This window comes from Notamacropus eugenii, chromosome 7 (genome assembly GCF_028372415.1).
Source record: "Notamacropus eugenii isolate mMacEug1 chromosome 7, mMacEug1.pri_v2, whole genome shotgun sequence".
In the NCBI taxonomy this organism is placed as follows: domain Eukaryota; kingdom Metazoa; phylum Chordata; class Mammalia; order Diprotodontia; family Macropodidae; genus Notamacropus; species Notamacropus eugenii.
Genome location: NC_092878.1, coordinates 78250501 through 78268202, shown reverse-complemented (window position 1 = coordinate 78268202; position 17702 = coordinate 78250501). Strand labels below are relative to the sequence as shown.

The following is a 17702-nucleotide window of genomic DNA, read 5'->3' as shown; positions in this document are numbered from 1 at the left end:
TTTGAGTAAGGGAGGGCTGTCCAAGGTCACCAGCCTCACTTCTCCTCCTGAGCCATCTGGGTCCAGTGACCAGATATTCATCAGGATGACTGGAGATGGCCCAGGATGCACTGGGAGATCCTGGCCCTTTTGAGGCTAAGGCCTTTTCAGGTCCTCACTTAGAGTGAGGTAATGCCCATTCAGTGAAAAGACCTCTTTAAAAGGTAGTCAGGGGTTTGGCCCCTTTAATAGAAAAGAAAAAATAAAAAGATAAATCACACTAGGAGGGGAATCTATCTGTCTATGAAGGAATTGGCCTAAATATCCACAAAGTAACTTTTTAGCTCTAAATTGTTCAATAATAGTTAAATGAATCACTCCTGCTAGTTAGGGATGAGATATCTTAGCTGCCAATCTGGAGGTCTCCACAGAACTGACATAGTCTGTTCCCAAATGGAAATCTAATTAATAACTTAGGCAGACAGAGAATTGCTAGAGCTTGAGTAGAAGCCAACTTGGGGTATAAAAAAAAGATCAAGGATTCCAGCTGTAAAAGGGGGAATGGGTGAAGACCAGCTACGGTAAGTGAGTTAAACAAGCAGACTAGTTTTAACAATAATAACAAAGTCACATTATGAGGCAGTGAATCCCACCAATATTTGAAGCAACATTTGAGGCAATGCCTGGAGAATCTAGGATGATAAAATGTGTTTGACAGAAACAGTTTAACTAAAGTATCATTTATTTATGTTTCAATTGTACAAACTGAATCTTTCACAGTGGACAGTGGGAACATAATGAAGAAACATGAACACATGGGTTTCACACCTGCTGAGACAAGTTTGAATCTAGACAACACTGAGGTTCTTTTGAAATGTAATTTCTTTTAAGCATTTTTAAACTTTAATAGCCTCAATTCAAAATGCATGCATACGAAAGTGAATTAAAATATGTGGTTTTAGTAATTACACATACAGGAAAGACCATCACCTTTAGTTCCTTGTACAGATTTTCTTAAAGTTGTCTTGTTCAATACTTTTTCCATATGGTTATTTTTTTTTTAAATGGACATTCTCTGTGTAATTCTATATCCAAGAATAAGAAAGAATCCAGTCTCTGGGCCCTGTGTCTGTCTGATTTCCCTACTTTAGGCTGCTTTAAGCTTTTCATGATGGAACCCACATATTTCCATGGGTATCTGGTGCCTTAATATAGGGGATATTCCAAATCCACGGATGATCTGAAACATAAAGAAGATGAACAAAATTCCATAAAATTCAACAATTCAAGAGAAAGATCACTTCAATGTTACTGTTATATAAGACATGATAAGCTTTGCACCAAACAACCCCAAATGTGAAGCTGAGAAGAAATGTCATAATCAAACACACAGAACCTTGGGTGGAGATCTTGAGCAAGATTTATGGGAGGACATCATTAAAGGACTCACAGGATAGGCACTGGTCTGCAACATTGGAAGAAGTTGGGGCATTCAATCATATCATAGATCCCTCAAAATAATCACATCCTTTCTCATACGAGATTCCTTTGGAATGTTTGTACTATAATTTAGAACCATCACTGACTTTTATCCTAGAACATTCTTATTCTAAGCATTAAGTGATTTGAGACATGAAAAAAAAGGATGACACTTGGAATTTATCATGTATAATTCAGTACCATAGTAGTAGCAAAAAATAACAACTGCTCAGATTTCAACAGAACTTTAAATAACCTAACTGTACCCTCACGATGACTCTATGAGATAAGGTAGTCCAAGGACCACCTTATTTTACAGTTGAGGAAAGAGACTTAGAGGTATGAAATAATTTGCTCAACATCATGAAGTGACCAAATAGAAGAGTCAGACGTAGAACCTATGCCTTCTCTTTCAGAGTCATTTGCTACAGTAGAAATCATTAGACTAGGAGGCAGAAACCTTGAGTCTTAGTCTCATATCAACCACTAACCCAACTGTGGGATCTAAGGCAAATCAATTCACTTTTCTGGGTCTCAATTTCTTCTTATGTGAAATAAAGGAGTTAAACTAGATGATATCTAAGGTTCTCTCTAGCCCAGAATCCCATGATTCCTCTCTTTTTTCAATTCAAGTTATTATTTTTTTTTAATTAAAATCTTTGTTTCTTCTCTCCTCATCCTCCCCACATTGTGGGGAAGGAAAGGGAGCCTGGGAGGGAGGGGAGAAAAGAAAAAAAGAAAACCTTTGTAACAAATAATATGTAGTTAAGTAAAACAAATTCCCATACTGGCCACATCAAAAATATATGCCTCTGAATTCTATGATTCTGATCATCAAAGCTGATTCCATTAAGTAGTATCTGCTGTAAGTAAAATCTAGAAGAACATAGAGAAGAGTCATGAGATGCTAATTTAAATAACTGGGAAGCCTGGGCTTGGACCATGCACCCTTCCACTAGTTAATACCTTACATATGCATTTTCCATTTCCCACTCTTTCCATTTTACCCTCCCCTCCATTAATACACTATTTCTCCACCATGCTGCATACTCGGATTTGTTTTCATTAAATAATGGCCCGAAATGATCAAACTCAAAAAATATGTCACTTGACTAATGTTTCCATTAAATATAGCTGAATCAAAATGCGATTTTTTTTTAACAAGGTCAATACAATTTTTCAATCACTAAAAGAATTGTGGCATTTAATAGTTTAAGTAGGAAAAAACCCCCGAAGCAACTGTATCAATCTTTTTTATTAGAAACAGTCTCTGCCATTTCCCCCCAATTTTTTTTCAGACTGTCTGTTTTTCGTTATGAATCCTCACAGTGAATATTTAAACACATATACACATTTATATATTCTGATGGTCTCCCTTTAAAAAAACAGATGCCAATTTGTTTCTGCTAAGCCAACACTTATGACTTTAGGTATTACTCTCTGGCATTAAGGTTTGCAAGGAAGTACAATTTTTCTACCCTTATGAACGACAAATCTCTAAAAAAATCTTGCTCAGATGCCTCAAAATGACATAAGGGTGACTCTAGGACTCTGAATGCTATGCCAATGGGCCACAAACCCTGGCAGGTTGTGCACTAAGCTGGAAAGGCCTTGAGAATGAGTCTGGCTGCAGAGTGTACAGTATGTCTGGCAACCAGAGACTAGGCTCACTAAATCTGGAGAGGTTCGTCATCAGTTTGACTGCAAGGTGATGAGATTTTTTCTGCCATAGCAACTGATATTGACTGTTTACTAAGACATAGAGGAATTGTGAACTGAATCAGGGGAGAGAGACTATCCACAAAATTATGGAATCTTAAATGCACTGGAGTTGTTGTTGGGTCATTTTCAGTTATATCCAACTCTCTGTGACCCCATTTGGGGTTTTCTTTGCAGAGATCCTAAGTGCTGCCATTTCCTTCTCCAGCCCATTTGTCAGATGAGGAAACTGAGGCAAACAGGGTGAAGTGACTTGTTCAAAGTCACAGAGCTAGTTAAGTGTCTGTGGCCAGATGTGAACTCAGGAAGATGAATCTGGTCTGGCACTCTATCCATTGAGTATCAAAATATTAAAGAAAAAAAAATCAAAAGAGTTCAAAATCTGAGACCTGAATTGTCAATTATCTCCAAGCTACTCGTCTGGTCATCTTGAATCATTTCAATATAAGATTGAATGCACCTGAATAGGTCTTTGCCAAGAAAACCCCAAATGAGTTTACAAAGAATCAGACACAACTTGGAAAATGATTGAACAACAACTGTTAAGCCACCCCCTCCTTCCATCTTGAAATTATTTCACTTTTCACTAAGTACAGGATTTTATCATTATCTGTTAGATCGCACCTTGCTCAGCAGCATGTTATCTTTTAGGCCTTACTTTTAAAATCCTGATGCTTTCATTCAATCAGATATTCTTCCCCATGTTGTCACTCACAAAATCTGTTAAGAGTGTTTTCTATGTCTTTAATTCAAGTCAGTGATTAAAAAAAAAAACACAAAAAACCAGAACAATCTTGAGATAAAACCCTATGGCTTATCATTAGAGGCTCCCTTTTACTAGGGACATTCCTCAACACTTTGCATCTGATTTAGGTGTACAAAAGCCAGATCTCTTAGGCCTGATCTATCAACACAGGCAAGAAGACAACACTAAATATTTCTGTGAACCCTTTTTGCCATTGTGAGAAGAATGCTTTTTTACTTTTTTTGGTAGTTGTTGGGCAAGTGGAAAATATACAATTCACAAAGCTTTAAGCTGGAAGCCACTATTAGTAGTCAACTCTTTCATTACTAGCTAGCTCTTTTCTTCCTGTCCAAATGGTGCTTGAATGAACATTATATGCCTCGAGAGGCATGGGAGTATGGTGGGAAGGACACTAGACTAGGCCTCAAAAGACCTGTACTCAGATTCCTACTCAACTATTTATTAGTTGAGTGTGACCTTACGCAAAGCACTTACCCTTTTGAACTTCAGCTATTTTTTACACAGTACAATATAGAATACAACAGTTTTCCAAGAATTAAAAATTAATATCTTGCAGAGGTCACTGAACAGGTGCATGGTGGTTGTGAGCTCCTGAAACAATGCCATTGTAGAACTTCAAAGAAGAATAGGAATAAAAGATAATCATCAAGGAAATTATGATAGGAAGCAAAATGATGTGGCCTGACCACATCACAAGGACAAGGGATGACTGCCAGATTATGTCCTCACATATCAGGAGAAAGAAACAAAGACTTCTAAGATGTGAACCTCCTGTGGCATTAAGGGCATGGACAAGAGTGGCACTGTGGATGAGTTGTGATTTTCTCTACCATTTTCTGAAGAATTGGTAAAAGCCTTTAGTTGATTGTGAATCATATAGTGGTAGTTCTGGAAAGATCCTCAGAGATCATGTAGCCCAGGTGATCTTAACCATTTTTGTCTCATCGACCCCTTTGGGAGTTTGGTAAAAACAGGCCTATTCAATGAATAACCTAAGTGAGTACCTTCAAAGATCTTGGCCTAAAAGGCCCAAGGTCTCCCAGTGCATCCTGAGTCATCTCCAGTCATCCTGATGAATAATATCTGGTCATTGAATTCAGATGGCTCTGGAGGAAAAGTGAGGCTGGTGACCTGCACAGCCCTCCCTCACTCAAAACGAAGTCAAGTGCAAGTCATGTCATCATTTCTCTGATGGCATGGTTTTCTTTGGCAATGAAGGATGAACACAAAACTTTTTTCACAAACCTGACCTCAAGGGATTGTCTTGAGGAAAGTACTTTGCAAACTGTAAAGGACACTGCACCACTGGGCTATTGACAAATTGTGCAAAGTAACTATAACATAAGAGTCTTTCAACAGATGGATTTTCAAAGACTTTTCAACGCTAATGCCAACTTAGCATTATTGTTTTTGCAGGCTTTCAGACAGGTTATTTCTGTCTGATGGCTCAGCAAAGCCTCCTTTCTCCACTTTGGAGAAATGAAAGCACAACCAACATAGGGACCATGCAAGACTGTTTGACTGATTTGAAGATGTCAACAGAACCTTGTATCCAGTGATGGGTGAAGATTGGATAAGATGGGACCCAAATTCAACATGAGCAATTCATCACCTCCAGGAAGGTCTTCAATTCTTTTCTGACATTATATTTCTAATAATTTTCTAAACTGAACACATTTTTGCACTGCAGAAGGGTGTCCCATATTGTCCATTATCTGAGTGTCCTAGGTTTCTTTCTGATGTGTTAAGATGTTCCTGATTCAGAGTCTTCAGAGTCTTAAGTTAATTAATTATCTGAAGACCACAGTGTGCTTAGTACACAGGAATCTTTTTAAGAACATTATTCCTTGGGGAGAAGAACTCCCTATTGACTGGAATACTCAAGGAACTTCACTAAAGGTGGTTTCAGATACTCCTATCCTCCAATCCCCTCCTCAAACAATGTTACCTGGGATTCTTTCTGATATTTGCCTCATAAAGTTCCTGGCTTCCTTCTAAGTTTAGTTCCTAGGAGAAGCTTCTCCTGATTCCTGATAAAATATTTGTAAAGCACTTAGCAGAATGCCTAGCACATGGTAGGTGCTTAATAAATGCTTATTCTATTTCATTTCATTAGTAAATGTTCCTTCTTACCTGCAACTATTTTGTGTACTCCCCCATCCCCAAGAGATGGTACTGTTTTTATCTTTGCTGCCACAAAGTAGGAACGTAGTGTTTGTTGAATTGAACTCTATCGGTTTTCATTATAAGAGGTGGGAGTGAAGTGGGAGTCAGGAAGTCTGAGTTCTAATTCCAAATCAAACATTGACCACATAACCATGGGCAAGCAACTTCCCCATCATGCCTCAATTTGTTCAGCTATAATATAGCTAATACTTATGTAGCACTTTAAAGTTCGAAAAGTGCCCTGACCACATAATATCTCATTATTCCTCACAACAATCCCTTTCTTTTTTGAAGATGGAAGATAACTGAGGCCAAGAGAAGGGAAAATGAATTGCCCAGGGTCACAGGTCCAGAAAGTGCCTGAGGCAAGATTTGAACATAGGTCCTCTTGAATCCAAATCTGGTGCTTTAGCCAATATATTTAGCCCTTTTTGATGGGGCTAGATCAGGGGTTCTTTTTTTTTTTTTTTTTAATTTTTTTATTTTTTTAATGTTTAACAATCACTGCCATACAATTGCGATTTTATCCCTCCCCACCCACCCCCCACTACCTCCCTCCCTCCCCACGACTGCATACAATTCTGTATAGATTCTACATATACTTTCCTATTGAGTATATTTTCACTATAGTCATGCTATGTAGTCAGACTAAGATAAATGAAAGAATCCGTATAACAAATCAGAACATGATACACAAACAGATACACATACACAAACATGATCTGCTACATTATGTGAGTGACTTCCATATTTCTCTCTCTGAGTGTGGAAGGCATTTTGCCTTGAGGTCCTCCATTGGGATTTTTTTTTTTTTCAGAAGTTCTTGTGTTATTACAAAAATCTAAGTCTACCAGAAAAAACTCTCACACACTGTGGTTGTTGCTGTGCATAAAGTTCTCCTGGTTCTGCTCCTTTCACTCAGCATCAGGTCATATAAGTCCTTCCAGGCCTCTCTGAAGTCTTCTTGTTCATCATTTCTTATGGCACAATAGTACTCCATTACATTCATATACCATAATTTATTCAGCCATTCCCCAATTGATGGACATCCCCTTGACTTCCAGTTTTTGGCAACTACATAGAGTGCTGCTATAAATATTTTTGTACATGTGGGACCCTTTCCCATTTTTATGTAGATCAGGGGTTCTTAACTTGAGGTCTTTTCTTAAGGAAAAAAATTAGTAATTATATTTTAACATAATTATCTTTGTAACACAATGTGTTTTATGCATTTAAAATATTCTTCACATAGGCTTTGTGTTTGTCCTTCGTTGCCAAAGAAGACCATGCCATCAGAGAAATGATGACATGACTTGCATGTGACTTCGTTTTGAGTGAGGGAGGGCTGTGCAAGATCACCAGCCTCACTTCTTCTCCAGAGCCATCTGAATCCAGTGACCAGATATTCATCAGGACGACTGGAGATGACTCAAGATGCACTGGGAGACCTTGGGCCCTTTAGGCCAAGGTCTTTACAGGTACTCACTTAGGGTGAGGTAACACCCATTCATTGAATAGGCCTGTTTTTACCAAACTCCCAAAGGGGTCGATGAGACAAAAATGGTTAAGATCACCTGGGCTACATGATCTCTGAGGATCTTTCCAGAACTACCACTATATGATTCACAATCAACTAAAGGCTTTTACCAATTCTTCAGAAAATGGTAGAGAAAATTACAACTCATCCACAGTGCCACTCTTGTCCATGCCCTTAATGCCACAGGAGGTTCACATCTTAGAAGTCTTTGTTTCTTTCTCCTGATATGTGAGGACATAATCTGGCAGTCATCCCTTGTCCTTGTGATGTGGTCAGGCCACATCATTTTGCTTCCTATCATAATTTCCTTGATGATTATCTTTTATTCCTATTCTTCTTTGAAGTTCTACAATGGCATTGTTTCAGGAGCTCACAACCACCATGCACCTGTTCAGTGACCTCTGCAAGATATTAATTTTTAATTCTTGGAAGACTGTTGTATTCTATATTGTACTACCATTTAATACTGTTGGTAGATAGAATGTTAGCATTAAAAAGATGGGCCTTTGTTTCAATTTTAGAGTCAAAGGAGTTTTGTAATTGCCTGAATCCAGACAGTTCTCTTCAACTCCTGTGCTCAAAGCATCCACTTATAGCCTCCGTCCCAGATATACACACTGATGGGCAATCTCTGTAGGTCGTCCATCCAAATGCACATCATTGTCACAGGACTATCTAGGCAAAAGACATTCTTTATCCACTTTTTCCACTTTCCTATGTGGATGTACAGGCAAATCTCTTCTGACTGGTTATCCAACTTTTTCTTTTTTTAGCAGGTTCTCTCTGTAATGTTCTAAGGCTTGATGAAACCTATATAATATCATCCACAACCGGAGCATATGGAGAAGGTCAAAATCAACAGAGATTTTCTCTTCACTTTCATTATAGTCTGCACTGGATCTCCCTCCTCTATCACATTTTTGGTGAATACTTATTTCCCTGTTTTAAGTCTTGCTTGTTATCTATGATCAGAGAATCACCAAACTGGGTTCTTTCTGTTTTATCTTTCAAGGAATTTTAAATGATTTTTGATGCTGACATCCAAAAACATCCTTTTGGATAAGGGCATTTAAGGCACCATTTTACTCTACTGAAACAAATGCTAAAAGAAAATAATCAACAAATAGTAATTATAGTGTAATTTTATATTCTCTACAACTTCCAGTCAAATGGTAAAGATGTGATCTATTGCTGCAAGTAGCTTTGGAACATCCATTTGTTCCTTACTAATACTCTAATTGAGGATGCCCTCAATTCATGTATTGAGGACTTTATGATAAAGAATTTGTACAAATGAAAAACTTGATTTATAAGGTGGCAGTGGTTCATGACTTCTCCGTTGCCTTTTTGAAGTACTAATGAGGGCTAAGATTTTCCCTCCCTGACTTTACTAATTCCATCCATCAGATACTTTGCATATTCATCCTTCAATGCCCTCACAATTGTGTTACCTGCAGTACAAATTGTGTGTGTGTATGTGTATGTGTATGTATGTGTATGTGTGTGTGTGTGTGTGTGTGTGGTCAAATTTGGCTGCTTCCATTTTTTATTTCTTTTAGTACCAATTCTATCTCCCCTATAAACATATCTGAGACTGTGATATTAAGAGTACAAGTGTGGTAGCTGCACTGTCTTTAATAGTGAAAACATTTGTTAAAGTAACCTTTGCAGATGTTTTCTCATTTTTTTTTCTATTTCTTGTCCTTAATGTCTTTGGGATGACTTCACCTAAGTGAATCTCTTGCTAAGCTTTCTTTAAACTGGCTTCACATTCTGTTGCTTCTTTCTCTTTTATGAGATGATACTGCTAATAATCATCCATTATTCTTTTTCAGAGGATTTTACAAATGAATTTATATTCTAAATGGGTGTTACCTTTGGCTATCATCTCCCTCTGCTTGGCAAGTAAGTCAAATGTTGCTAAAGTGATTTCATGGCTTTTTTGCAACAGATTTATTACAATTAGTGTTGGTACCATTTCGTTGTCCATTTCCCATTTTTCACTGTCAAATACATAAAATTTTTTTTTCTATAGAAATGAACAAATCTCAAACAAAATAAGCACTTCGATACATAAAGGGCACAGAATTTATACAGTTTTGGTATATGATAAATTCAACGCATAACTTTCAAAGCTGTTCATTTTGTCTTTGTTCCTTCTGTTCTCTTTGGTGCATTAAAAAAAATGCTTCAAACATGGCTCCTTTTTCTTGTCTACCTTTCCTCTTACCTTCAAATTAAAAGGAAAGCAAAATTCTTTTTGAACAAATATATACAGTAAAGTAAAACCAAGCCCCAAGTCTAGAAAAATATTTTCATCCTGCATTTTTAGTCCGTCACCCCTGTCAGGATCAGTATATTCCTACATCAATTCTTTGGAATCCGGTTTGGTAACCGTGTTGAATACAGCTTTTAAGTGTTTCAAAGTTATTTTTACTTACAATGTAGTTGTTGTGCTCATATAAATCTTAATTTGTTTATACAAAACTGCCCCGTTTTCTCTGAAATCATCACTTTAGTCTCTGCTAACGGAGAAAATATATCCTAAATAAAGACACTTCTGTACTTTTCAGTTTTTTGCTATAATGAAGAGCTATTTTGATAAATACTTTTGTATACCTGAATACATTTTCTTTATCTTAGCTCTCTGTAGGGTAACGAGTAAGCACATTTCATTGACATTTTTTGGTACAGGTGCAAATTGTCTTCCAGATGATCAGACCAATTTACAGCTCTACCAACCAGCATTAGCAGGATTGTTTTTCCCAGTTCCTCCAAGTACTGTCATTTTAGCTTTCCTGTCATCTTTGCAAATTGACAGGTGTGCAGAGGAACCTCAGAGTTACTTTAGTTTGCACTTACTAGTTGCTAGTGGTTTGGACAATGAATTTGATTTAACTGATGAAAGTTTGCCTTTCTTCCTTTACAAACTTCTAGTTCATAACCTTTTGTAATTTAGCTACTGGGAAATGGCCCTTTCTTATTGATTTTAAACAGTTCCATAGAGATCTCTGATATCAGACCATTATCAGATACATTTGCTGCAAAGACTATTTTTTCTGACAACTGTTTCCTTCCTCTTAGCTGTACTTTACTGTTGCAAAAACTTGTAAATTTTCATCAAAATTGCCCATTTTGTCTTCTGGGATCTTCTATCACTTATTTGGTCATTAATTCTTCCACCCTTTATAGCTGTGAAAGGTATTTCCAACCTTGCTCTTCTAATTTTCCTATGATGCATGTGCCCTTTTACATTTAAGTCATGTATCCACTTAGAATGTGTCTTGGTATATGGAACAACATGTAGATTCAAATCTAATTTCTACCAGACTGATTTTCAGTGTTCTGTTTTTGTTGAATTGTATGTAAGGTCTTTGCGTTTATCAAACACCATGTCACATATGCTTGCGCTATTTCTTTATGTTGCATATAAAAATCTGTTCCCCTGACTTCTATTTTTTTAAAGTTAGTACCAAAAAGTTGTGATAATTATTACTTTACAGCATAGTTTGAGATTTGCAATGTTTAAAACCCCTTCATCCCCTAGTGTTTTTTTCATTATTCTCCTTGAGATTCTTTTTCCTCCAGATAAATTATTCTTTTTTCTAGTTCTAAAAAATTATGTTTTCATAGTTTGATTAGTATGTCATTAAATGCAAAACTGATTGAGTTAGTTTTGTTATTTTTATTATATTGGTACAGTCCAAACATAAGCAATTAGTATTTCTCAGATTTAGTTGTTACTTATATGAAACGTTTTGTAGTTATATTCATTTAGTTCCTGTGTGTGTCTCAGTTGTTGGACTAATAAATATTTTGTAAATTCTTTAAGTATTTTGAATGGATTTTTCTATCTCCTTTTACTGAGTTTTGTATTTAGGAAAGGCAGATGTTTGTGGGGTTCATCATATATCTTGTTACTTTGCTGGTCTGTTTGATTTTTTGTTGTTGTTGTTGTTGAATCTAAGATTTTCTAAGTAAACCATCATATCATTGCAGAGAAGAGTCTTTGTTTTCTATTTGCCTACGTTTATTGCTTTCATGGACACCCTTGTTTTACCCCTGGCTCTTCCTGGAAATTCCTCTGATTTATCTTCATTATATATCTGGGTCATGGTTTTAGAACATATTAAGAAAGGGCTTGTTTTTTTTTCCAATTACTTGTAGTGATTTTAACAGGAATTGATCTTGTGCTTTGTTTAAAAGCCTCAGCATCTACAGGATCATGTAATTTTTACTTTTTGTTATTAACATGGTCTAATTTGTTTATATTTTCCTAATATTGGACCAGCCTTGCATTCTTGGTATAACAGAAACTCAGTAATACTGTATAATTTTCCTACAGCCCTTCCAACATTTTCTATTTTCCTTTTTCCCCCCTCTTTGCCAAATGAATGAGTATAAAGTAGAACCTCAGAATAGCTTTAATTTGCATTTCTCTAGTTATTCTTTATTTCAGGCATTTAAAAAATGTCACTCTGGGCTCCTTCCTGGCTTTGCTGAGTACCTAAAGCATAAAAGAATTTGCTCTTGTCCCTTATTTTAATCCTATATGAGTATTTCTCTTTCAAATGAGTTTCTTGTAAATAACATGATGTTGCCTTTGGTTTTTTAGCCCATTTCCCCATTCTCTTTAATTGCTGAGTTTATCCCATTTGTGTTCATGGTCCTGACTGTTAATTGTCTACTCTCCTTTATCTCACTCCTCATTTTTATCCTTCCCACACACACATCTTCTCCTTTACATGGAATATATTCAATTCCAGTAGTGCCTATTTAATGTAATCTGTTTTTGTTCTACAGTTTCTCTTTTCTTCTGCTCACTCAGTCCCTAGGGGACCTTCTCTCACCCTCAACCCCCAAACAAAGCTTGGAATTATCTATTCTGAAGCTTGATGCTTTTGCCAGAAAAGTCAAGTTCAATGGCTTTTACTTTATAGACTCTTGAAAATTGGGACATTTCAATTCTTTAGCCCTGAAGGAACCATTTTTGCTTTTCACATTCTTTCAAAAATCACTAACACTGACTATATCCACCAATGTCTTTAGTACCTAACCTGGGATACACTTGACAGAGGCCTCTAATGACTTGAATTCATCAAGGACAATTGGTCTCAATGGTAGGTACTTCCTTATCTTGTATATCAACTCCTCATTAGATATTTTTGTTCTATCCATTCAATCCAAAGATCATTCCCCTTTGTGGAGAAAACAGAAGGAAAATAAGAGCATTCAACTTTCTCTCCATCATTGATAATTACTGTCTCATAGAAACTATATAACAGCAATTATAATAATGGCTAGCATGTATAGAGTACTTTAAAATTTTCAAAGCACTTTACAAATATGATCTTATTTTATCTTCACAAAAACCTTGGGAACATAGGTGCTGTTATTATCCCCATCTTACAAATAACAAAATTGGGGGCAAACAGAAGTTAAGTGAGTTGTAGAAAGGTTTTTAGCCAGAAAATTCACCTAACTAAATATCAGAAGCATCATACTACATTAAAAACCATATGAATGTGATAACTAAGGGTATGTTATCCTCTATAACCATTATTCTTTCAGATAATGGAAAGAGAAACCTTTGAAATGCAATAATTTTGCTTCTCCTTTAAAAGTATTGACACATTTTATTTTAACCACACTTTCTCTTGTTTTTAAATGTTCTCCTTTTAATATGAAAGTCACTAAAAATAAATCTTTCTACATACAATGGAAAAAAAGAGCGTCTGAGGCTTAATTTGAACTCTTTGGCCAAAAAGGGGGCCCAACTCTCATTACCAGTTCTCAATGTGGCTAAAAAAAAAATCCTTTTGTTAGCTTTACACCTTTCTTGTCAGCCTCAGCTTGTGAGTTTTAACAGTTTTCATTTTTATAGTGCTACAATTATGTATTCATCCCATTACCTATAGTTCTCTTCCACCCTGTGCATATCTTTTAAAAACCTAAGTTTGCTCATGTCTTTTCTTTATATACACACAACTTTCTATAGGCAACTTCCTTTTTCATCAGAATAGTTTCTCTTTGTGTCTTCACAACTTCATTCTTGAGAGCTTCCCACTTGTACTAAACTTCCTTCCTCTGTAGAAGTTTAGACTGTGGGCTCTAAATTTTTCTCTGTACCCTTGGAAACCTGTTTTCTAAAATCTTAGAGATACAGACGATCTGCCTAGCTAGTCTGTCAGTCTCTCTCATCCCAAGACAAAGCATTAGTTTTCCTCCATGGTTCCCATTGTTTAGAATCAAAAAGACAAGAGTTCAAATCCTACCTCTGACACTAGATAATTAAATGATGACTCTTGGCAAAGGAAGAGACAACAAGCAGTTATTAAGTACTTACAATGGGAAAAGGGAGCAACTCATCTCTGAACCTCAATTTCTTAATCTGTAAAATGAGGGAGTTGAACTGGATTGGCCTCTAAGGTCACTTTGAGTTCTAATGATTTCCTCCATTAAGATGATAATCAGGTCTAGAATAGCAGTTCCTGTGGTTGCTACCTCCATCTTTTTAAGCCTAGATTCTTTGCCTCTCAAAATGTATTCCAAGCCCTCCATTCCTTAAATGCTGTATCAGCTGAATCGTATGTGATCCTGATTGTGGCCTCCATGGTTTTTTAATTCTTTCTTTTTGGCTGCTTGCAGCATTTCTCCTTGACTTGGAAGTTCTGGAATTTGGCTACAATATTCCTGGGAGTGCTCACTTTGGGGTTTCTTTCAGGAGGTGACTAGTAGATTCTTTTCATTTCTACTTTGCCCTCTATTTCAAAGATGTCTGAGTAGTTTTCCTTTCCACTTAGCTAATTCTAATTTTTAAGGAGTTATTGTTCTTCAGTAAGGTATTGTGCTTTTTTTAAACCAAACTGTTAATTCTCTTTTTATAACTTGCTTGGTTAGCTCTCATTTTTCTTCCCACTTTTTCTTCTTATGTTCTTATTTATTTTGTAAAATCATATTTTTGCTCTCTTTGCTTGTGCTGCTTTCACAGTTCAATCTGGGGACCTTTCAGTGCTTCCAAAGTGGTATGATCTCAGAAGAAGTCTATTCACAGCCTTCCTGGTCTGAACTCTCTTCCTGACCCAGATTTGGGTCTGTTGGCTTGTATATATATATAGTTGGCCTTCAGTAGACTATTGCTGAACTTAGTCACTGTTAGCCTGCTGGGAGGTTCTACAGGTTCAGAGAATCTGGATGGCTGACTTCCCTTCAGTGTTGGTCTTCTGCCCTGATTTTTCCACTATAAATTTATGTGCTGGGTCAGAACAGAGTCACTGCTCTACTCCTGTGCTCAGAACCACAAAGCTAAATTGTTAAGATATATGTAGCTAATTTTTTCCACTCTCTTTTCCTTTCAGCTTAAAGACATTTTGATCATAGTTGCAAAACTCCAGGTAAATAACATCTTTTTCACCCCCTAGGAATGTACCATAATCCAGATATTACTAAACCATAATCCAGGAATTTTAATTCTATTTGCAGGTAATATCTTCTTAAACAGCTGTTCACTCCCCAAGTATGCCTTTCCTTTCTCAAATATTTGCTTTTGAATAGCAGGAGTGATGTTTTTAGAAGTACTACCTGTGTAAGGTTGATGACTTTTTTCCCCAAAGTTTCATACAAACATACACGATGTTACAAGACAGTAATCCAAAGATCTAATCAAGTAGCAGACACAGAATTAGAATTTAGGTCTTCTGATTCATTATACAAAAAAGAATACAGGCTGACTTCCCTTCCTAGGCTGATCTTTTGTTCTCCTACCTGACAGAACAATGATAAATATTTTACACATTGAAAAACAATAGGTGTCCTGAGAGTCTTTAAAATTCCTGACAATATCATGTCTTACAAGTTATCTATCCCTTTGTATTTCAGAGCTGAAGTTCAATGCTAACATTGGAAATCAAGGAACAAAAGATATCTCAGCCCTCATTTCTTATCACTCTGAGATTTCTGTTGTTACTTCTCTGTCCTGACAGTTTTAGGAACATCTGCCAGTTAAAAAACTTAGTGTTATTTTAAGGAGTTGTGATTTCATCAAACAAGGCATTTCCTCCTCCCTCACCCCCTACCACTGACAGAGACTGAAACCCTTACCTTTATGAGTTGCTGGGTTAAAAAAATAAGAACAAAATATTCTTCCCTGGGGCTAACTTTCTGACAATGAGTCTTCCCAAACTTGGCTGGAATAGTCACAGTATATGGCTGGTTCTGTAGTTGAAACTTTCTTTGATGGGTTCTTCTGGAGTTTGATGTCATTTGGTATAATGCTTTCAAGCACCTGGGATCATCTCTTGCCCCAGAGGTATCAGGAGGACTTTAGTGGGGTGAATTAAATATCACATGGGAATTTGTTTAAAATCTTCCTAAAAAGTCAAAGGAAATTATTGGTTGATATTTTCCTGGTCTCTGCAAGATCATGATCATTCTGTCTTCTCAATTAGAAGCTTCTTGAGGGAAAAGATTATTTTTAATTTCTTTAAAGTCTTTGTATCTAACATAGATTTCTGTATACAAAAGATACTCAAAATTTTCTTACTGCTGATAAAGATGATTTTTACTTGAATCACAGAGACAGAAGCAACCTGAAGAGAATGACCAAAATCCAAACCTCATACAAAGCATGAATTTCTTCTGACTTATGTTCCACAACAGACTGATTCTGCATAATGTGTTCAGTATTCCTAGACTGCTTTATTAGTTAAAACAGGGTTTCATTGCTTAATAAGAAACAAGTAAATGCAGAGGCACAGACTTTTATTCCACTTTTCCAGTTTATGGGATTAGATACAGAGCAAGAAAGAACTAATCAGCTTTGTCATTTTATAGATGAAGAAATTAAAGCCATGGACTTGCCCATAGACACACAATAAACTGTGATTTGAACCCAAGCACTCTGTCTCTGGAGCAGCTAGGTGGCCTAGCGGATAAGAGTGCCAGGAAGACTCATCTTTCTGAGTTTCAATCTGGCCTCAGACACTTCAACTAGCTGTGTGATCCTGGGCAAGACACATAACCCTGTTTCCCTCAGTTTCCTCATCTGTAAAATGAGCTGAAGAAGGAAATGGCAAACCAATCCAGCATCTTTGCTACAAAAACCACAAATGGGGTCATAGTGAGTCAGACATGACCGAAAGACTCAACAACAACAATTCTGGCTCTATTTCAACCAAGCAGCAAACATTTATTAAGTGCCTAGACTGTGCCATGCCCTGTTAGGCACTAAAGACACATGAATCTACTGTTCTTCCCCCTGTACAATTTCACAAAATCCCATTCCTTTCCCCTCAACTGGTGTTAGTCTAAAGGGTTTATAATATTCTCCCTTTCCTTACTGGGTACTAACTTTAGCAGAGGACCTCAGCAGTCACCGGCAGGGGTGTACTCTAATTAGGCTTTTATTTCTCCTTTTATAATTAAATCCTAACTTGTGCCTACAAATCCAGTCCAGGGTGGTTTTATTTCCCATCAGCAGCCTCCAAATGCTGGCAAACCAATTACCACATTTTGTTTCTTTGTACTTTGCCCTGTTCTCAATTTGAGAACTACATAAGAGATAAGTGCTAGAAATACTTTAAAAGTAGGGAAAGCTGAAGAAAGGGGCACAGAGAACTCATGGCTTTACAGTGGATTGTAAGCCTTGAAATAATGCAATCTTTTGTAACTACTGTATCAACATCAACTGAAATATGAGTACAATACATGCCCCTTGGTACACATCCACCTTAGAATGCGATGAAATGTCATGGTCAGAGAAGCAACCATGTTCAGTGCTACAAGCCAAACGTCTTTTGGGTTCAAAGGAATCAGATATAGCATTCAGATTAGAAGTCCATGGCACATTTGCTTGTTACCTCTTCTGTAAGACTGTGAGTTTATATCTCTAGCATGTACACAATGCCTGGCACAGAGCTGTCATTGCTTGTCCTTCATTCTTGAAGAGGACCACGACATTAAGAGATGATGTCATGATCTGCAAGTTAATTGGATTTAAGTGGGGGAGGACTGAGTAATGTCACCAGATCACTTTCTCCTCAGGGACCATCTGGGTCC

General features: G+C 36.8%; 1 protein-coding gene across 15 annotated transcripts in view; it reads right to left on the bottom strand.

Moving 5' to 3' along the window:
* Positions 1-703: 703 nt before the first annotated feature.
* Positions 704-17702, bottom strand: part of TDP1 (tyrosyl-DNA phosphodiesterase 1) — a 181345-nt gene continuing 164346 nt past the window's right edge. For all 15 annotated transcript variants that reach the window (XR_011970128.1, XM_072622825.1, XM_072622829.1 and 12 more), the window contains one exon: positions 704-1219. Coding sequence is in view for 14 of the 15 variants with exons in the window: in XM_072622829.1 (XP_072478930.1) it covers positions 1127-1219 (93 nt within the window). In the remaining variant the exon portion in view is untranslated. The remainder of the gene's footprint in view (positions 1220-17702) is intronic.